Source organism: Bufo bufo, chromosome 2, assembly GCF_905171765.1.
Source record: "Bufo bufo chromosome 2, aBufBuf1.1, whole genome shotgun sequence".
In the NCBI taxonomy this organism is placed as follows: Eukaryota; Metazoa; Chordata; class Amphibia; order Anura; family Bufonidae; genus Bufo; species Bufo bufo.
In genome coordinates, this window is record NC_053390.1 from 196,828,467 (window position 1) to 196,851,907 (window position 23,441).

General features: G+C 42.6%; 1 protein-coding gene across 1 annotated transcript in view; it reads right to left on the reverse strand.

The window, feature by feature from the left end:
• Positions 1 to 23,441, reverse strand: part of KREMEN1 (kringle containing transmembrane protein 1) — a 185,907-nt gene that overhangs the window by 70,631 nt on the left and 91,835 nt on the right. Inside the window, exon 3 of the mRNA XM_040416012.1 lies at positions 20,245 to 20,336. Within this exon, the coding sequence (XP_040271946.1) occupies positions 20,245 to 20,336 (92 nt within the window). The remainder of the gene's footprint in view (positions 1 to 20,244; positions 20,337 to 23,441) is intronic.

Here is a 23,441-nt window from a genome sequence, read left to right on the forward strand (position 1 = left end):
ATGGGACACTAGGGCACTAGTGAGACCTCATTTGGAGTATTGTGCTCAGTACTGGAGACCATATCTCCAGAAGGATATTGATACTTTGGAGAGAGTTCAGAGAAGAGCTACTAAACTAGTACATGGATTGCAGGATAAAACTTACCAGGAAAGATTAAAGGATGTAAACATGTATAGCTTGGAAGAAAGATGAGACAGAGGGGATATGATAGAAACTTTTAAATACATAAAGGGAATCAACAAGGTAAAAGAGGAGAGAATATTTAAAAGAAGAAAAACTGCTACAAGAGGACATAGTTTTAAATTAGAGGGGCAAAGGTTTAAAAGTAATATCACAAAGTATTACTTTACTGAGACAGTAGTGGATGCATGGAATAGCCTTCCTGCAGAAGTGGTAGCTGCAAATACAGTGAAGGAGTTTAAGCATGCATGGGATAGGCATAAGGCCATCCTTCATATAAGATAGGGCCAGGGGCTAGTCATAGTATTCAGTATATTGGGCAGACTAGATGGGCCAAATGGTTCTTATCTGCCGACACATTCTATGTTTCTATGTTTCTATGACATGATGTAAAAAAAAAAACAGTCCAGCAAAATCTGCGTTCCAAAAACCATATGACGCTCCTTTACTTCTGCGCCCTGCCGTTTGGCCATACAGCATTTTACGACCACATATGGGGTGTTTCTGAAAACTACTCAATCAGGGCAATAAATATTTAGTTTTGTTTGACTGTTAACCCCTGCTTTGTTAATGGAAAAAATTTATTAAAATAGAAAATTTGGCAAAAAATTGCTGTTTTGGCACCGTTTTTTTTTTTTTTTTGACTGTGTTCATTTGAGGGGTTAGGTCATGTGTTATTTTTATAGAGCAGATTCGTACGGACGCGGCAATACCTAATATGTCTACTTGTTAAAATTTATTTAGGTTTTACACTATAATATCCCTTTTTAAACAAAAAAAAACATTTTAGCATCTCCATAGTCTGCGAGTCATTTTTTTTAGTTTTTAGCCTATTGTCTTAAGTAGGGGCTCATTTTTTGCGGGATGAGAGGACAGTTTTATTGGCACTATTTTGGGGTGCATATGACTTTTTGATTGCTTGCTATTACACTTTTTGTGATGTAAGGTGACAAAAAAAGCCATTTTGGGGGTTCAATACGGGAATCTCACCCCTCATACACACGAAACTTGTAAGTGTACCCTGAGGTACTCTCGCAAAGTTTGTACAGCTTCACGCCATACCTTGACCACTTAGAGGGAACATACTGGCGGAAAATGAGTCTCCCCTTGAAAGCAATGAGAGACTCATCAACAGCGACCTCCCTTCCACGTACATAGGCCTCCAAAAATTTGGCCCCGAAGTGATCGATGACAGGCGGTCATAGGCAGGATCACCTCGGGGGGGACATGCTGCATTATCTGCATAATGCAGGCATTTCCGGATGGCCTTAAAACTGGAACGTGTCATGGCCATACAGTAGAGTGGGGTCTGGTAGAGGACGTTCCCACTCCAGTACTGCCTGACTCTGGGTTTTTTAACTAGGCCCATGTGCAGCACGAGGCCCCAAAACGTCCTCATCTCGGCTGCCCTGACCGGAGTCCAGCCACCGGACCTAGCCAAAAAGGAACCCAGGTGTTGAGCAATGAACTGTTGGGCAAACAAGTTCGTTTGCTCCACCATCAGATTCACAAAGTGGTCACTGGAAAAATAAATAATAGTCATATTCAGTGAAGCCCACTGTGGGAATCTAGATTCCTGATTGGCCAACAAAATCAGGAATCACGGGCTCAAAATCCTCTGGGGTACACCATGCAAGTTCACCGGTAGGGGGTTCAGGTGGACTTATCTGGTGGGCCGGAAAACTAGTACGAGCCCCAGAGCTGCTCGTACTAGTGTGGGCCACAGGGTCCCTGGCATGGGTCGTCCCGTTGCTCCACCTGGCGGCGTCTCCGCCACCTTGGGGGCTCATCATCATCACTAAATAATGAGTAGGACGCGGATGACAAGAGGAAAGTGGGGTCATCCTCGTCCTTCCTGGGGCGCAAAGGTGTTCGACTACTTATCCTAAACCTAACAAAAAAAAAAAAAGATGAAAAAAAATTGAAAAAAAATAACTAAAAAAGATTCAAACTCGCTGATTAGCGGTCCGAAGCTGATCAGCGGTGGGGTGGGCGATTCGCTAACAGTGGCCAGCCACAGTCAGCGCACGCAAAAAAAAAAAAAGTGCTTGCGCCCCAAAAAATTTGTATGGAGGGGGGGTGCAAGCTGCAGCACCCCTGGGGGGTCTAGGGTCACACAGCTAAATGTGTGCTGTGGACCCCAGACACCCGATCAGGGTAATGCAAAAATAAAAATTTATATTTTTTTTCCTAAACTTTCCCCGAGTATCCCTGCCTAATCTAAGCTCTCCCTAACCTGTCCCTAGGTAGCTTTTTAGTGCCAGATGGCACTATGATGGGTCAGTGGGAGTGCTGGAGGTGCCGGGCTCAGGAGCTGGACGGATTGCTCTCACTCCAGGACGCAGAATGGAGGAGGAGAGCAGAGCTGGGGGAAGTCAACCCCCCCCCCCCCCCCTGCTCGCCCATGCAGCCAATAGGAAGCGATTCTGAGAGGTCATGTCACCATCACCTCTCAGGATCTAAGAATGGTGATTGGTGGTGTATTATCCCACCACTGATCACCATCCTATTCCGGGTTATCGGGTCACCAGAGACCCGAATAACCCGGAAACGCAGCATACCGCAGGTCTGAATTGACCTGCGGTTTGCTGCGATCGCCGATACGAGAGAGGTCACAGGACCCCCCTCGCCATTGTCACAGAGTGCCTGCTGAATGATTTCAGCAGGCACTCTGTTCCGATCACCGCCCGCCGCACATGTACCTGTACGCCCTGGGTCCTTAACCTCTTAAGGACACATGACGTACCGGTACGTCATGATGTCCTGGTACTTAAGGACACATGACGTACCGGTACGTCATGTGTTGTTCCGATCACTGCCGCCCGGCCGGCAGTGATCGGAACCCGGTGCCTGCTCAAATCATTGAGCAGGCACCTAGGCTAAATGCGCGGGGGGGTCCCGTGACCCCCCCATGTCGGCGATCGCGGCAAACTGCAGGTCAATTCAGACCTGCGGTTTGCTGCGATTTCTGCAGTTTCTGGTCCCCGCGGTCCCTGACCGCGGGGATCAGAAACTTTATATGCCTAAAAAAGTTTTATTCACCCCCCCCTGCACCCCCGAATGATTTTTATGGTGGCGGGAGGTGCAGGGGGAGGGTTGCGGGCGGTGTGGGCGGTGCGGGAGGCGGGCGGTGCGGCAGGCGGGATCGCGATCCCCCGCCCGCCTCCCCTTGAAAATTCATTGGTGTTCAGTGGGTATACCAGGGTGCCAGCACATTGCTGGCACCCTGGTATAAACGGCTGACATCTGCGATGCGATGTCAGCCGTTTAACCCTTTCCATACAGCGGTCCTTACGGACCGCTGTATGGAAAAGGTTAACAGCGCAGGGAGCTCCCTCCCTCTCCCATCGGGGGGCTGCTGTGCCTTTGCAGCCCCCCCGATGGAGAGGGAGAGAGCCCCCAGACAGCCCCCCGAGAGATCCCCTCCTTACCCTTCCCCGTCTGCGAAGTTATGAGCAGACAGGGAAGGTTCCCATGGCAACAGGACGCCTCTCAGGCGTCCTGCTGTCCATGGTGCTGAACAGATCTGTGCTGAAAGGCATAGATCTGTTCAGTGTAAGTAAAATACAGTGCAGTACAATATATATTGTTCTGTACTGTATTATACAGACATCAGACCCACTGGATCTTCAAGAACCAAGTGGGTCTGGGTCCAAAAAAAGTGAATAAAAGTGAAAAAAAAGTAAAAATCAAAAAAACACATTTATCACTGATAAAAAATGAAAAAAATAAAATTCCCTACACATGTTTGGTATCGCCGCGTCCGTAACGACCTGATCTATAAAACGGTCATGTTACTTTACCCGAACGGTGAACACCATAAAAATAAAAAATAAAAAACTATGATGAAATTGAAATTTTGCCCACCTTACTTCCCAAAAAAGGTAATAAAAGTGATCAAAAAAGTCGCATGTACGCCAAAATTGTAACAATCAAACCGTCATCTCATCCCACAAAAATCATACCCTACCCAAGATAATCGCCCAAAAACTGAAAAAACTATGGCTCTTAGACTATGGAGACACTAAAACATTTTTTGGGTTTTAAAAATGAAATCATTGTGTAAAACTTACATAAATAAAAAAAATTGTATACATATTAGGTATCGCCGCGTCCGTGACAACCTGCTCTATAAAATTACCACATGATCTAACCTGTCAGATGAATGTTGTAAATAACAAAAAAAAAAACGGTGCCAAAAAAGCTATTTCTTGTTACCTTGCCGCACAAAAAGTGTAATATAGAGCAACCAAAAATCATATGTACCCTAAACTAGTACCAACAAAACTGCCACCCTATCCCGTAGTTTCTAAAATGGGGTCACTTTTTTGGAGTTTCTACTCTAGGGGTGCATCAGGGGGGCTTTCAAATGGGACATGGTGTAAAAAAAAACAGTCCAGCAAAACCTGCCTTCCAAAAACCATATGGTGTTCCTTTCCTTCTGCGCCCTGCCGTGTGCCCGTACAGCGGTTTACGACCACATATGGGGTGTTTCTGTAAACTACAGAATTAGGGCCATAAATAATGAGTTTTGTTTGGCTGTTAACCCTTGCTTTGTAACTGGAAAAAAAATATTAAAATGGAAAATCTGCCAAAAAAGTGAAATTTTGAAATTGTATCTCTATTTTCCATTAAATCTTGTGCAACACCTAAAGGGTTAACAAAGTTTGTAAAATCAGTTTTGAATACCTTGAGGGGTGTAGTTTCTTAGATGGGGTCACTTTTATGGAGTTTATAATCTAGGGGTGCATCAGGGGCGCTTCAAATGGGACATGGTGCCAAAAAAACAGTCCAGCAAAATCAGCCCTCCAAAAACCAAACGGCGCACCTTTCACTCTACGCCCCGCTGTGTGCCCGTACAGTAGTTTACGGACACATATTGGGTGTTTCTGTAAACAGCAGAGTCAGGGCAATAAAGATACAGTCTTGTTTGGCTGTTAACCCTTGCTTTGTTAGTGGAAAAAATGGGTTAAAATGGAAAATTAGGCAAAAAAATGAAATTCTCAAATTTCATCGCCATTTGCCAATAACTCTTGTGCAACACCTAAAGGGTTAACGACGTATGTAAAATCAGTTTTGAATACCTTGAGGGGTGTAGTTTCTTAGATGGGGTCACTTTTAGGGAGTTTCTCCTCTAGGGGTGCATCAGGGGGCTTCAAATGGGACATGGGTAAAATAAACCGGTCCATAAAAATCAGCCTTCCAAAAACCATACGGCGCACCTTTCCCTCTACGCCCCGCTGTGTGGCCGTACAGTAGTTTACGGCCACATATTGGGTGTTTCTGTAAACGGCAGAGTCAGGGCAATAAAGATACAGTCTTTTTTGGCTGTTAACCCTTGGTTTGTTAGTGGAAAAAATGGGTTAAAATGAAAAATTAGACAAAAAAATGAAATTCTCAAATTTCCTCCCCATTTGCCAATAACTCTTGTGCAACACCTAAAGGGTTAACAACGTATGCAAAATCAGTTTTGAATACCTTGAGGGGTGTAGTTTCTTAGATGGGGTCATTTTTGGGTGGTTTCTATAATGTAAGCCTCGCAAAGTGACTTGAGACCTGAACTGGTCCCTAAAAATTGAGTTTTTGTAAATTTCTGAAAAATTTCAAGATTTGCTTCTAAACTTCTAAGCCTTATAACATCCCCAAAAAATAAAATATCATTCCCAAAACAATTCAAACATGAAGTAGACATATGGGGAATGTAAAGTCATCACAATTTTTGGGGGTATTACTATGTATTACAGAAGTAGAGAAACTGAAACTTTGAAATTTGCAAATTTTTCCAAATTTTTGTTAAATTAGGTATTTTTTGGTGCAAAAAAAAATATTTTTTTGACTCCATTTTACCAGTGTCATGAAGTACAATATGTGACGAAAAAACAATCTCAGATAAGTCAAAGCGTTTTAAAGTTATCAGCACTTAAAGGGACTCTGGTCAGATTTTCAAAAAATGGCCTGGTCCTAAGGTGTAAAAAGGCTGTGTCCTTAAGGGGTTAAGTACCAGGACATCAGGGCGTACAGGTACACCCTGTGTCCCCAAGAGGTTAAGACATGGATGTGTAACATGTTTGCTAAGATCATACAGGCAAAGGTTATAGGAGCTCTACAGTCCTGAAACTCAATCATGAAAGAACAGACGCTGATTAAAATGTGGATAATAAAAAATACTGATATATTTCTGTTAGAAGTGTTGCAGGAAAGAAAACCTCATTCACGAAGGTTATTGAAGCAAAGTACAACATCCTCTGAATATTTAAAACATCATGTATTTCAGAAGATTTTGATCCTCTCCTGGTTGTTCAACTTGTTGGGTAGGATCTAGTTTTCAGGGTCAAAGAAAGGACTAACTTCATTCTAGTCACTTCCAGGCCAGTAAGTATTAAACAGGCGGCAACATGAGTTTCACATTAAGAATGGGAGGGAATTTTTCACTGACTCTCATACCCATTCTATCCCTGGAGATATAGTTTCAGGGAAATAATTAAAGCAGCTGCTACTTGTCAAGGAATTGCTTTGTGTATTAGCCTTTTGAATTATCCTTGAGAATATAAAAAATATCCCCACATAACCTCCAGGTTATCCAGTCTAATTAGCAGCTTTCTGTGCACTCATTAAGTGTATAGCAACAGTTGGACAAATAGTGGGATGGGATTATTGTTTCTAATATGATGAAGGGAATATTGTATAACTCCCTGATATATTAGGATTGTAAAAAATAAGTGAACTGCAGTACCCCAGTGGAGCACTGCAAAGGGTTAACTAGTGTAGCTCAATGTTTGCCAAGTTAAATATTGTGATTTATTATTGTAATACTAGTCTTTCTATGCACTTTGCTCATTCATAGCCAGGTAAGTAGAACATAGGGTTAACACTGGCAGAATTAGCAGAGTAAAGCCTTATTCACACATCAGTGTTTTGGTCAGTGATTTCCATCAGTGATTGAGAGCCAAAACCAGGATTGGAGACTTCACAGACATATGGTATAAGGGAAAGATCTGCACCTGTTCTGTGTTTCTGACCTGTAACTGTTTTTTGCTCAAAATCACTGATTGAACACTGACTATGAATAAGGCATGAGGGAGAAGACCTGCATGTGCAAGTATCTGAGCGCTAGGTCCAAGTCCAGAGAAGAACCTCTGTCTAGGAGACTACCGCTGCCAGAGAAGTTGCTCTTTTACCAGAAGACCCATTCTGAGAAAGTGAGACCAGTCAGTTTAGAAGGTCCAGAACCATCCAAGCCATGCAAGCTTCAGGCAGCAAGGTATTCACGTGTCTATGGCAGGAAGGCTTTACTGCTGTGGAAAGGATTATTGCTCCCTACACATATCACACTTTGAGACAGACTGGCCATCTGTATCTAAAGTTTCTACACCCCTCAGCCCAGGAACTGCAGAAGGGCTTAATAATGACAGTATAGCATGTGGTTATCGTCAGAAGATAGCAAAGTGTTTGGAGAAAATCCCAGGGAGTACTACAACTACCATCACTGTTTTTGCCTCTACACTGCTATTGAGAGAAGACTGCACTTTAATATACTTTGGAAATGTGCCTTTTGCTGCTATATGTACTCCTACCATTAACTCAGTAAAGAGATTGTCATCTGTTACAATCAACCGGCCTAAATATTGACTCCATCATCCTCTGGTCCTGTATCTAGACTCCTGCCTTGCACCCCGCTAAACAGACACCTAACATCAAGGGCATCTTACCCAACACCAGGCAGGTGTCCTAAGGGAAGAGAGGGTGGGGTTCGTCCTCCAGTTACTACATGGCCCCATGGTGTGCCAGGGGAGGAAGTTGCCACTGTGAACTGTGAGTGCTACTACCACCAGCATATCTACTACTACTCCCACCTCACAGCACTTTCCCTGCGAGTTGCTGCAGAATTAAATGAGGGGGTCAAACTGAGACATATGGACATAGCCTGAGATCTAGAAAAAAATGATTAGAATTGTATTGTAAACCCTATTGAGAAATGCGGCTCAACTGCTGATTTTTGGTGTCGTTCACGCCAACTTCTCTGCAAGGAAAAGTAGAACAAAGTGTTTGTTAATTAGACAAACCCACCTGACGTTTCGCTTTAGCATGTACTCTACACCACTAATTTCAGTGCAATGATGCCAGAAATAGCCTTTATGAATGTGCCGCACTGTATTTGTATAATAAGACGTTGTCTGGGCATGTATTCACACAAGACATTTCATTCCACTGATGGACACTTTAAGGTGAGCCTGTCAGAATTTTCATATTGTTCTCTGCATATCGGCAGGGGTGTAGCTATAGGGGCTGCTAAAGTTCTGTCCGTCACAGAAGACGCCAGTCATATAGGGCACTTGTTAGCTTAGGTGCTCTGTTACAGAATTTGCACTATGGCCAGACGTTACACCTATGTATATATATAGGGCATTACGTTATTATGTAAAGGAAGGGAAAGAAGACTTCATTGGGGCTGCCATGTTCTCGGAAGAGGACAGCTTGTTCTCAGCATATTGCTCTCTCCAGAGACATGCAGGAAAACATCTGCATATACCCAAGCACACCTAGACAGTCAACTAAAGCCTGTGTATTGTCAAAGATGGGCTTCACGTAACACTAACACCTATTAATTGTCTTCAGTCCCAGGAAGATAATTCTCCATGTGACTACACATTGCGTTATATCAGGATCCAGCTGGTATACAAGCCAGAAACTACAATTTGGGTGTTGCTGTTCAAACATTGGTATCTGTGGCTTTGATGTGGTACATGCTTCTCATTCATAGTAATCCTTTAAAGTTGACTTCTCAGCTTAATATGCTGCCCTACCCCTACGTAAGGATTTTTGGCTATTAGAAGCGCTGAAAGAATACACCAGATACATAGGTGGGAATCTACCAAGACCAGTGTTTTTTCCGCTGGTCTCAGTCCATGGTGCACTGGAACAAGTATCAACAAATATATTAAGAGGTGCAAGGTCTCTTGATAAATTCTCACTTTTTTTTATTTAACTATTCATAAGTCACGTGACTGCTGCAGCCAGTCAATGGCTGTAACTGCCACGTGACCCGCGTCAAACTGGATGGGCATGTTGGGAGACCTGAGATCTGCAGGCGTGGTGGGGCAGGGATGAAGCCGGAATCCAGTGGCGAGTATCAAGCAAGTATTCTCTTTACAGGCACGGCCATGCTCGGACTTGAGGGTGAATAACCCCATTAACCCCTTCAGCCTTGGCCGATTTTCCATTTTTATTTTTTCACTCCCTTCCATCCCGAAGCCATAACTCTTATTTTTTTCAGAACAAGTACTTTCTAATGGCAGCGTTTACTATTGCATGCAATGTAGTGAGAAGATGGAAAAAAAATCAAAATAGTATGGAATGGGAAAAAAAATCCTATCGGCCACAGATTTATGGGTTTTGGGGGTCATTTATTAAGACTGGTGGTTTAGATGTTGGTCTTAATAACCCCTGCACTGGCCGTGAATCCTCTGTTGTTATGTAGAGGCGCCGGCCTCTACATAACTTTGGCGCATCCACCGCCAGTCTAAATGTAAGCCAGCTTCCTCTGGATAGGTCATCAGTATTTGATCAGTGGGGGTCTGACACCCAGGACCCCCATCGATCAGCTGTTTTGAGGAAGGCAGGTTCGCTCCTGTGAGTGCCGTTGCCTTCTCTCAGCTCACCGAGCACAGTACCGTACATAGTATAGTGTCTGTGCTTGGTATTGCACCAAGGCCACGTGACTGATGAACATGTTGTCACTGGCCTAGGGAAAGCTGAAAGAAGGCCACGGTGCTCACAGGAGTACCGGTGCCTTCTCAAACAGCTGCTCGGCAGGGGTCCCGGGTGTTGGACCCCCACCGATCAGATACTGATGACCTATCCAGAAGATAGGTCATCAGTAGTAAAATATCAGAAAACCCCTTTAAGTACATAAACTGGCCCTGGTAGGCTGACTGTTACTCGTATAATTTAGCACTCATTTTTGCATAGTCCAACATTATAAACTACACGTTGTATATTCATATAGCTTGCCAGAAATTGCGACCATTCTTCTCTGATACTGGCCTGTCCCAAGGTCATCTACTCATGTGTGATCTGTGGCCTGATCCTCTTGTGTAGCTTTTGCAGTTTGTAATTAGGGAGAGCCAAGCTGTCTGGTTATACATCATAATTCTTCAGTCACTACTTCCCTTTTCATTTTCTCTTTCCTACTAATGAGGATTACTTTATTTTGGAGAAAAAAATTTGAGGACATTTTGTTCCCAGAGACACTATTTATGTACCTATGAAGACTGACTGCATTACTTCATGAATCATCCCCTACTGATAAAATCCTTTTTCTAATTATACTGGGAAACATACATCTTACTATTGTAAATGGCTGCTATAGTATATCATATAGCTTAATATAGGAGGTCATTTCTGAAAAAGAAGTTTGAAAAGTATCTTAAATGAAAACTCACTTTACAACATTTCTCAGTTTAAGGCCTCTTTCACACGACCGTTTTTTTTTTTTTTTCCCTTATACGGTCCGTATAAGGAATCATTCATTTCAATGTATCCGCAAAAAAAAAACGGAATGTACTCTCGATGCATTCCGTTTCTGTATTTCCGTTTTTCCTTTCCGTTGAAATATAGAATATGTCTTATTATTGCCCGCAAATCACGTTCCGTGGCTCCATTCAAGTCAATGGGTCCGCAAAAAAAACGGAACACATACGGAAATGCATCCGTATGTCTTCTGTATCCGTTCCGTTTTTGCAGAACCATCTATTGAAAATGTTATGCCCAGCCCAATTTTTCTATGTAATTACTGTATACTGCCATACGGAAAAACGGAACAGAAGCGGAAACTTAACAGAAACAAAAAATGGAACAACGGATCCATGAAAAACGGACCGCAAAACACTGAAAAAGCCATACTGTCGTGTAAAAGAGGCCTAACTGTCATTTTAGGTAATTTTTTTTCTAAATAATATTTCTGACTATTATATGACCTGTATCTGTCATTTTTAGCTTCCTTTCCCCTTTCAATCTATGTTTTCAGACTTAGGCCTCTTTCACATGGACAGTATTTTGCATCAGTATTTGTAAGCCAAAACCAGGAGTGGAACCTAAAGAGACAACATATAATGGAAATATTTGCATCTCTTCTGTGTTTTGGACCCACTCCTGGTTTTGCCTTTCAAATGCTGACCAAATACTGACCGTGTGAAAGAGATCTTAGTGGCATTTGAGAGGTTGAATGTCTACGATCAGAGTTATAGCCGATCGCAGACATTGACTCTGAGTATCTTCTGTTTAAAACAGCAGGACTGTGCGCTCAAAAGCGGACGCCATCTATAAAGACCCTACTACTGACATACATAGTTGTATGGAGATAGGGAAGTGGTTAATAACAAACTGCACTGTAGTTTTTTTTAATGCTTTTTGTTTTTCAATCATGGTCCATAAAAATTTTCAGTTGTTGGTGGCAAATGCTTGCCGGTGAGTATACACATACTACCTCGGGTGATGTGATCCTCCTTCATCTTTCCTGATGGCTGATCTAAAAAAATGCCTGATGCCATTTTGAGAAATTTGACGATATTTTTTGGACAATTTTGAGCAAATTCGATTTGTCCGGAATCAATTTACTAATCTCTACTTGCCATTTGATTCTATATCCTAATTCACATATAACCTACTTGATGGTGTTTATGATATGGCCTGTGCTTATGACAAAATTATAACTGGGCGTGCACATGTTGTATATGGATAATAGGTGGGCCCTCAGAATAATGGGCTCGTGTCCCAACAAGCTCTAATCCATCACTGTCTACACCTACCTATAGGAAAAATTATATACCTACATTTTAATTGAAAATTATTCCTGATGTATTCTGGATAAAGGTGTTTTATGGAGGAATAATTCTTACATTGGCACATCTAACACTTGATGTATCTGTGTTAATAAGGTTTTACGTTTCCCATAGGCTGAATAAATGCAAAAATGGTCCAAAATGAGATCTAATTATTGTAATCATAATTTGAAAATGATTTTAGTATTATTACTATAGAAGGACTGAAGATGCGGGAATAATTTAACCATTTGATTGACACAAATGCAACAGACATGTGATCAAAGCTTTTCTGAGGGGGTGAATTGTACAGGACACCTGCTGCATGTTTGGTAAGCGATCTGTCCTGTGTAGAATATAAAATCTGCACTGTAGGCTCATAATGAATACAAAGTAGGCAGAGTTGTACAAAATGCTGCAGGCTACAATTTGGCAGATGTACACTGTTTTAGAATAAAGAGGTAATCATACCTAGCCAGCCATAAATATAATAGCATTCAATAGAAGATGAGTGTTAACCATTGTAAAACCAGAAAACCAGAGGCATAAATCCTTCTGTTCCAGTAGAAATTCATTTCAAATGACATTTCCCCTTCTTCCCTGAGACAGGGAGTGTTTTATTATCCCTTATCCCACCCTATCATCATCACAGAGCAAGTAAGGTTGACAGAGGTCATGGATTTGGCTCAAAAAACTCTTACAGAATCTGCAGTGAGAGGCAAATGGCTGAATGTTAAGGCTTCAAATCCATCAATTTCAGAAGCCAAGTTGAAATAATTTTAAAGTAAGCCTAAAAAGTCATGTTTTGTTATTGTGCTGATGTGCCATTGGTGTTGCTAACCTCAATTAAGCCGGTCTCAAGAGAAGCGAGGGTAGTAGCGAAAGTTTTTTTCTGTTTAGTTGACTTAAACAGAATACATATTTTCTGGCGCGGTTCTAAAAACACCAATAAAATAAGCTTAAAAAAAATATGTTCCATTCCTAAATATTTGATATCCATGCTAACCCGAGAACGCAGCACCTTGGGACACTGCACAACAATGCTTAAAGGAGTTTTCTCATCTGGAACATTGCTAGCGATAGGATAGGATATGCAATCAATGTCAGATAGGTGTGGGTCACAGAGTTGGGACCCACACCTATCTCTAAGGCTACTTTCACACTAGCGTTGTTTGAATCCGGGGTTCAATTCCGACACCGGAACTGCCCGCCGGATCCAGAAAAACGTGTGAAAACGGATTACATTTGAATCCTGATCAGGATTTTGATCACAATGAAAAAGTGCGTTGGAAAAAACGGATCCGCCATTTATGGATTTTAACTTTTTTTTCACATTTTTCGGGTTTAACATGCAAAAGCCGGATCTGGTTTGACGGAACACACAGCGCCAGATCCGGCGTTAATGCAAGTCAATGGGAAAAAGGCCGGATCCGTCGTTCAGTCAAAGTGTTCAGGATTATTGGCCGGAGGTAAAAATACAACATGCTACGTTTTTCTGAAAAGCCTGATCAGTCAAAAAGACTGAACTGAAGACATCCTGATGCATCCTGAACGGATTGCTCTCCATTCAGAATGCATGGGGATAAAACTGATCAGTTCTTTTCCGGATTTGAGCCCCTAGGACGGAACTCAGCGCCGGAAAAGAAAAACGCTAGTGTGAAAGTACCCTAAAACAGTGGCAATGACTGGGTCCCACAGCAAATTTTTGAATGGGGCCCCCACCAGCAACAACTTCGCAACCTTCACTCCTGTGACTAGTCAGACGAGGCCCAGCAGTCGCTCTGTCCGTTTCCTAGTGTCACTATATATAATATTATTGTATAATACTGTTGACAATAAAATCTTTTAGTCCTCCTCCTGGATGGGCCTCTTCTAAGTTGGGTCCCCAAAGCAGCCGCTTCCCCTATAGCTACGCCATTGCTCTAGAATGAAGATCCCAAAGAAAAAAACTGGAGTGCACCACGTGAGCACAGCCACTGCTCCATTCACCTCTATGGAACTATGGCGCTCCCATAGAAATGAATGGAGGGAGGCTGCCATATGCTGTGTGCTCTCGATCTTTGGGAGCTTCATTCTAGAGATAGGTGCAGGTCCCAGGTTCCATAGGTGGAACCTGCACCAATCTGACATTGGTGGCATTTCCTAGAGATATGCTGCCAATGTTCCAGGTGAGACAACCCCTTTAACAATAATTCGCTATGACTATGACTAATCAAAGCTTCCAAACCAGCAGCGGAGGGAGGGAAAATTTTAGCATAAGGGCTCTTTCACATGAGCGGATCCCGTGAATGGAATCCACTGTGTGAAAGAGAGCCAAGCCCCGTTCCGGACAGCAGAGACACGGAGCATTAACCTGATTGATAATGCTCTGTTCCTCTCTGTGATCTTTTTACTACAAAATCACAGTGAAATAAAGTTGTCATCGTGATTTTGTAGTAAAAAGATCAGAGAGGCACGGAGCATTATCAATCATGTTATTGCTCCATGTCTCTGCTGTCCGGAACGGGGCTTTGCTCTCTTTCACGCAGCGGATTACCCGCATGGCATCCGCTCGTGTGAAAGAGCCCTAAGAGGCAAACTAAACATACGTATCCTATTGTACTAATGCTATGATATTATGGGGTGCAATTTAGGTGGTGTCCTAAAGAAGTAGATAGGTATTTAGCATTTCAGACAGACCTTAGAGGATATCTGTCATTGGGCTCTATTTTATTGTCTATTGCTGACACTACACATAAATACCTCATAGGAGCTGTAAACAGTTTGATGGGGCAAAATTAACATTTCTGTAACATACAGTTTATCCAAAAGCAGAACAAAGGAATACGGTATATGCTCTCTGCACTTGCACGCATTGTAAAACAACAAAGCTTTAAAGGGACTCTGTCACCAACTTTTCACGTTCTACAGTGCCTATATTGCCTTCTTGCACACACACGACCATAATTGTACCTTTGTTGTTTTAGTCAGATTTTGCAAAGCTGCAAAAACAATGTTTTAATGGTATGCAAATAAGGGCTGGCAAGTATCCAGGGGCCGCGTTCTGGCTGTACGTGCCCAGGCCCCTGAGCGTTTTGCTCTCCTAACTCCTCCCCTAGATCCTGTGTGTGCACAGTTCACCGGCAGGTCCAGGCATGCGCACTGCAATAACCACAGGCATCGGCTTTTTGTGCATGCACACTGCTTCAAATGAAGCCGATGCCCTGAGTGGTTATCAGTGTTCTATTAGTTGGTCCTGCTCCAGATGATCACACATTGTAGTTAGGAGCAGACCTTTTATTAGGGGTACATCTTAGCTGCCATTACACATGAGGCTGCTTCCTAAACTACAACCAAAGAGTTGCAATAACACAGTTGTACAAATATCTAAGTAGTGAGACCCCTAGAGGTCATACACAGCATATAACATATTGCTACATCCTTTCCCTTTTAAATGAAAGAACAATGAAATATAACTAACACTAAATGGTGAACATGAACAAGTAGAACATAACTCTAAGTTAGATATAATCCTTGAGGAGACGTGCCTTTCTGATTGTTCTGCCAGCGTGCGTAACATATGAGGTTTCTTCACACAAATCTTGGTGTTCTTCTGATTCTAGCAGTTTATTTTCTGGGACTGGCTGTCTCTGACCAGAGACCTCCCCAAGCTCCTCAGCAGTCTCCGTTTCTTTGTTGCCGGTATTCAAAGTCTCATTGCTTTGAGTGCCCATATACTGTTCCAAGGGCCCTGTATCATCTATTTCTTGTGTTTTTCTCAGATGTCTCCGACTTCTCCTCAATCTTCTTCCTTCCTCTGTTATAATTTCATAGGACCGTGGTTCCAATTTCTGGACGACCTTCGCCTTTTGCCATTGTTTATCATATTTTCCTATTGGCTGAATCCGTACATTTTCATTGCTCTGGAGAACAGGCAGATCTTTTGCAGATTTATTGTAATAGAAAGCTTGCCTATCTTGATTCTTCTTCAGTCTGGCTTTAACACTGCCCACAAGCTTTGGCTTTAGTAGTTGACCTGCAGTTGGTTATGAGAGTCCTTGTACATCTACTCATAAGCTGCTGTGCTGGACTGGTGTCTAGGCCTTGTGTAGGCGTATTTCTGTGGTCTGTGGAGATGATGTCTGGTGCTTTAATTCCCACCTCACCCTGAAATTTTTCAACTCCTTAGATGTAAATTGAGCAGCGTTGTCAGAGAACACAATATCAGGAATGCCATACCTGGCAAAATGGGCTTTGAGTTTTTTAATTACTGTTTTTGCCCTTGTGTCCTGTAAGTAGTCTATCTCCCAGAAGTTGGAAAAATAGTCCACAGTTACCAGATACTCTTTGTCGTTCCACTTAAACAGATCTGTTCCTACTTTTTCACCATGGTCTGTTTGGAATTGTATGTGGTCTATTTTGGTTGCTTATTGCTCGATGCACATATTTCACACTGTGCTATAAAGTTTTTTATGTGGTCATTCATTCCAGGCCAATAAACATATTCTCGTGTTCGACGTAGACATGCTTCTACATCTAAGTGAGTAGAGTGTAATCTATCTATTATGTCACTTCTAAGGGATTCCGGTATAACAGCCCTTTCTCCTTTAAAGATGGTTCCATGCTGCACAGAGAGTTCATCTCTTATGTGAAAAAAATGGACAAACATCCATTGGAGCACGTTGCTTGTATTTTGTCCATCCCTTCAAGATGACACTCTTTAAGGTCTCTGTGCAGGTCTGTATTTGTTTCAGTCTGTCTTTTGAGACAGACAGATATTCACACATATTGATGCCTTCAATGTCTTTTTTTACTTCTTCATTCGTGATGGGTAAGTAAGCTCTGCTTAGGGCATCTGCAATCAGTAAATCCTTCCCTGGACAGTAATGTTAAAATCATATTTCTGAAGCCTTAAAAGCATACGCTGTAGTCTTTTTGGGGCATTCAGCATTGGCTTCTTTGTAATACTTTCTAAAGGCTTGTGATCTGAATGCACCACTACATACAGTACAGACCAAAAGTTTGGACACACCTTCTCATTCAAAGAGTTTTCTTTATTTTCATGACTATGAAGGCATCAAAACTATGAATTAACACATGTGGAATTATATACATAACAAACAAGTGTGAAACAACTGAAAATATGTCATATTCTAGGTTCTTCAACGTAGCCACCTTTTGCTTTGATTACTGCTTTGCACACTCTTGGCATTCTCTTGATGACCTTCAAGAGGTTCCCCTGAAATGGTCTTCCAACAGTCTTGAAGGAGTCCCAGAGATGCTTAGCACTTGTTGGCCCTTTTGCCTTCACTCTGTGGTCCAGCTCACCCCAAACCATCTCGATTGGGTTCAGGTCCGGTGACTGTGGAGGCCAGGTCATCTGGCGCAGCACCCCATCAATTTCCTTCATGGTCAAATAGCCCTTACTTTCAAAGTTTTCCCAATTTTTCGGCTGACTGACTGACCTTCATTTCTTAAAGTAATGATGGCCACTCGTTTTTCTTTACTTAGCTGCTTTTTTCTTGCCATAATACAAATTCTAACAGTCTATTCAGTAGGACTATCAGCTGTGTATCCACCTGACGTCTCCTCAACGTAACTGATGGTCCCAACCCCATTTATAAGGCAAGAAATCCCACTTATTAAACCTGACAGGGCACACCTGTGAAGTGAAAACCATTTCAGGGGACTACCTCTTGAAGCTCATCAAGAGAATGCCAAGAGTGTGCAAAGCAGTAATCAAAGCAAAAGGTGGCTACTTTGAAGAACCTAGAATATGACATATTTTCAGTGGTTTCACACTTGTTTGTTATGTATATAATTCCACATGTGTTAATTCATAGTTTTGATGCCTTCAGTGTGAATCTACAATTTTTATAGTCATGAAAATAAAGAAAACTCTTTGATTGAGAAGGTGTGTCCAAACTTTTGGTCTGTACTGTAGGTGTAGGTGTACTGGTGGAATTTCTCCAACCCAATTACTACAGCTAGTAGTTCCTTCTCGATTTGAGCATATCCTTGCTCTGTTAGAGTTAAAGCTCTGCTTGCATATGTGATTGGCGGTTTATCCTGCATTAGTGTAGCTCCAAGGCCTGTTTCTGTGGCATCACATTGCACTACCACTGCGTGATCTGGATCAAAATATTTTAGTGTTGCTGTGTCTGCAAAAGCATTTTTCACTGACTGCTGAAAAGCAGTCTGTCCATTCCCGAGTATGTCTTTGTGAGTTAGCGGTCTCAGTGGCTCACATGTCTGATAAATGCTTGCAAAATTTAGAAAGATAATTCACCATGCCCAGGAATCGTTGTACTCCACGTACATCTGTAGGTGTAAGCATTGTAGTTAGGAGCAGACCTTTTATTAGGAGTACATCTTAGCTGCCATTACACATGAGGCTGCTTCCTAAACTACAACCAAAGAGTTGCAATAACACAGTTGTACAAATCTCTAAGTAGTGAGACCCCTAGAGGCCATACACAGCATATAACATATTGCTACAATTGTGCATGCCCGGGCCTGGCGGTGAACTGTGCACGTTCAGGATCTCGTGAGCTGGAGAGGATGACATAAGATGATTGAAAGGCTGGCGAGACGAGGCCTGGGGAGGAGTTAGTTGCGCAAAACGCTGAGGGGCCTGGGCACGTACAGCCAGAACGCCGCCCCTGGGCACTTGTGAGCCCTCATTTGCATACCATAAAAACATTACTTTTGCAGCTTTAGAAAATCATTATGGTCATGTTTGTGTGTGTGCAAGAAGTCAATATAAGCAGTGTAGAACGTGAAAAGTTGGTGACAGACTCCTTTTAACTTATTAAAGCGACCCTCTGGTTCAGGGGAGAAAAAAAATAAAAAATAAACCCCATGAGCAGTATGGCCAATCCAAGAGCAGAGCTGGACAAGCAGCAAGTGTCTTGGGCTATTCGTGCGCAGTTTGCACCAGGTAGTCTAAGGAGTGGTGTGACCATCTTGTATAACAGAAGAGGGGCTCGGCAGTTAGTGGATCTGCAGCTGAAAAGATGAAAAGGAGTTCAACATCTAAGACCCCTTTCACACGGGCGAGAATTTCACGCGGGTGCAATGTGTGAGGTGAACACATTGCACCCGCACTGAATCTGGACCCATTCACTTCAATGGGGCTGTGTACATGAGCAGTGATTTTCACACATCACTTGTGCGTTACGTGAAAATCACAGCAAGCTCTATATTGTGCGTTTTTCACGCAACGCAGGCCCCATAGTAGTGAATGGGGCTGTGTGAAAATCGCAAGCATCCGCAAGCAAGTGCGGATGCGGTGCGATTTTCACGCATGGTTGCTAGGAGACGATCGGGATGGGGACCCGATCTTCATTATTTTCCTTTATAACATGGTTATAAGGGAAAATAATAGCATTCTTAATACAGAATGCTAAGTAAATTAGGGATGGAGGGGTTAAAAAAATAAATAGAAATTAAACTCACCTCATCCACTTGTTCGCGCTTCCCGGCTCGTCTTCTTTCTTCTTCTTTGAGGACCTGGGAGGAAAAGGACCTTTAGTGACGTCACCAAAGGTCCTTTTCCTCCCAGGTCCTCAAAGAAGAAGAAAGAAGACGAGCAGGGCAGCGCAAACAAGTGGATGAGGTGAGTTTAATTTCTATTTATTTTTTTAACCCCTCCATCCCTTACTGTATTCTGTATTAAGAATGCTATTATTTTCCCTTATAATCATGTTATTAGGGAAAATATTAAAATCTACAGAATATCGAACCCAAACCCAAACTTCAGTGAAGAAGTCCGGGTTTGGGTCTAGGTACCACATTCAGTTTTTCTCACGCGCGTGCAAAATGCATTGCACTCGGGCGGAAAAAACTGAAGAACGCAACGCAATCGCATACAAAACTCACCCCACTCTCAGGCAAAATCGCACGATTTTCCCTCGACGCACCCGCATCCTATACGGCCCTCACACGCGACGACCGCGTGAAAGAGGCCAAAGTGTTCTGTTCATTCCCAGTTAATGTGAATTGAAAATGAACTGGAGGGTCACTTTAATATAATTTAATAGCCTACTACATCTGCCCTGAAATAACGATCTTTTTACTACAAACTTAGTCTAAACTTTTTTTTTTTTATGATGTCCTAATACTGAATGTCTTAGTAATGTTCTATGTGTGAAAGGTGTTTAGGATAACACTTGTACTGCACATAAAAAGAATGACCAAACAGAATTCCCAAATCTGACAAAAAAATAATAAAAAGGATTAAGATGAAGATCCCTCCAGTCTTACTTCTACAGGTTGGAATGTCACAATACTTCCAGTACACGCCATCTTCATGTTCTGCTATGTAACACCAGGGACTGACGTCACCATCTGGGTTCCTGGCAAAAGTAGAAAGCAGAGTTAACAGAATCCGCGTGGTTGAAGGAAGACAGCAAGAATACAATACACTATGCTAAACTGAAGACATACATCAGCTTTTTACGAGGCTTCCTAAGGTAACAGCTGTATTCTTGGATTTTTATTCTCATCATATGCAAGCAAAAGGCCAAATGTGTCAGTTCACATTACATTTTTAAGTGGATACCTAACCTGAATATTCTAGTTCTGTATAATAGTCAAAGAATAAAGTAAATACAAGACAAAGCAACAGTAAAAACTGTAGTCCGTGTATACCCCAAAAGCTTATTAATATAATAGCAGCAGTCCAGATGACAGGAGCCGGTCCTCTCTCCTGTATGTAATAATAGAAGAAAATAGGTTCTGGTCCGCGCTTCTCTCTGAAACGTAGCCACTTGTGCACACAGGTGATTTGTTTCTCACAGGCAGACGCCCTGTTCCTCGCTCCACGCTGCCCAGCCCAATCTCATACACTCCAGCACCTTCAAAAGAACGGCAACATAGTACAGCATCCACGGTACTTGTAAATGAAATTCTATTTATTGTACTCACAAACAAGCACTTGAAATCAGAATTAAAATATTTAGTCAGTCCGCTGTCCGCCCGACTCGGGTTTCGCCCAATGGCTTCAGAGAGCCCCTGACGAAGCCATTGGGCGAAACCCGGGTCGGGCGGACAGCGGACTGACTAAATATTTTAATGCTGATTTCAAGTGCTTGTTTTTGAGTACAATAAATAGAATTTCATTTACAAGTACCGTGGATGCTGTACTATGTTTCCGTTCTTTTGAAGGTGCTGGAGTGTATGAGATTGGGCTGGGCAGCGTGGAGCGAGGAACAGGGCGTCTGCCTGTGAGAAACAAATCACCTGTGTGCACAAGTGGCTACGTTTCAGAGAGAAGCGCGGACCAGAACCTATTTTCTTCTATTATTACATACAGGAGAGAGGACCAGCTCCTGTCATCTGGACTGCTGCTATTATATTAATAAGCAAGTCAATGGGACCGCTAAAAAACACGGAGGCACGCAAGATTGTCATCCGCGTCCGCGTCGGTTTTTTTCCTATCATTTGCATGGCAAACCTGTCTTTTTTACTAAAGTTTTTTACTTTCCTTCATGTCTGGTGATCCTCCAAAAATAAAGGAAGACACACGGAAACAAAAACGGATCACAGAACAACGGAACCCCATTTTGCGGAACGGAACACAACAACGGTCGTGTACATGAGGCCTAATACAGGGGGTCTGATGAAAAATTTTCCCCTCTGAAACCTGCGTCTTATGGGCAGCTGTGCCTTATAGGACGAAACATACGGTAAGTTTCAACTTCAGGTTAGTAAAACCATGTGAAATCCAGATGTTCCAGATGCATTACAGATGTTTTTTTAGGCAAACCTTTTATTGCTGTCTGAAACCAACCATGGACCAGATTCACATATGCAGTTGTTGATAGTTTTTTTTTTTAACAAAGTAGTGGAATGCATACAAAACATAGATCTTCATTTATAGAGTTGCTTCCTTTTATATCTACTACAGTCTTATAAAAAAAAAAAAAAAAAAAAAAAAAAATTTTTGCATTTTGTGAATCCTGCCCAAAGATGTTATGTGTAGATTGTATACCACTGTTAGTAATGGTTATGAAACGTTTTTATTATAAACATGGCTATTGTAATTATAGAGACAATATTTTAACTTTTTCAATAATCCTATGACTGAAATTTTAGAATCTTAAAAGTACAGTGAGCATATTAAATTTTTACTCAGGACATTGGGTATCTAAAAACTAATTAAAGAGAGTCTTTCACCTAAAATCATTATAGAACACTAACATCAGGATCTCCATTACATTCCCCATATTAGAATGCTACCTTCCATATTGCTGTCCATCGCAGATTTTCTCAAAAAAACACTTTCATTCAATATGTTAATTAGCTTCTGAAGGTGCCCAGGGGGGGCGTTCATGCGCCATCGCTATTCAACAGATTCATTGCGCCTGCACACTTCATTCCCCATTATGGGCAGAGGCACAAGGCCGTCTAGATAGGGATGTACGGGGCCGGCACATGCGCATAAAACGCTCTTGTGCGTTCACAACACACACAGGAGCGCGCGTTCACAGGATCGGGATGTAAACGAGTGGATCTACAGCCTGCCAGCGGCAATCATTGGCTGGCAGGCTGTAGATGCAATTTTTTTAACCCCAAAAAGGTATATTAGACGCTGTTTTGTTAACAGCGTCTAATATACCCGCTACCTGGTCCTCTGGTGGTCCCTTTTGCTTAGATCGACCACCAGAGGACACAGGCAGCTCTGTAAGTAGCACCACGTCTGAATGGAGCCTTACAGGGGGGTGATCAATGACAGGGGGGGGATCACCCCATATAGACTCCCTGATCACCCCCCTGTCATTGATCACCCCCCTGTAAGGCTCCATTCAGACGTCCGTATGTGTTTTGCGGATCCGCGGATCCGCAAAACACATACGGACGTCTGAATGGAGCCTTACAGGGGGGTGATCACCCCATATAGACTCCCTGATCACTCCCCTGTCATTGATCACCCCCCTGTAAGGCTCCATTCAGACATCCATATGTGTTTTGCGGATCCACAAAACACATACGGACGTCTGAATGGAGCCTTACAGGGGGGTGATCAATGACAGGGGGGTGATCACCCCATATAGACTCCCTGATCACCCCCCTGTCATTGATCACCCCCCTGTAAGGCTCCATTCAGACGTCCGTATGTGTTTTGCGGATCCGCGGATCCGCAAAACACATACGGACGTCTGAATGGAGCCTTACAGGGGGGTGATCACCCCATATAGACTCCCTGATCACCCCCCTGTCGTTGATCACCCCCCTGTAAGGCTCCATTCAGACGTCCGTATGTGTTTTGTGCATCCGCGGATGCTGGGTGAGATAAATATCTCTGTAGAAGACAACTTTTCCCATTTTTTTTATACAAAGTTGTCAATTTACAGAGATATTTCTCTCACCCAGCATGGGTATATGTAAAAAGACACCCCAAAACACATTGCCCTACTTCTCCTGAGTACGGCGATACCACATGTATGACACTTTTTTGC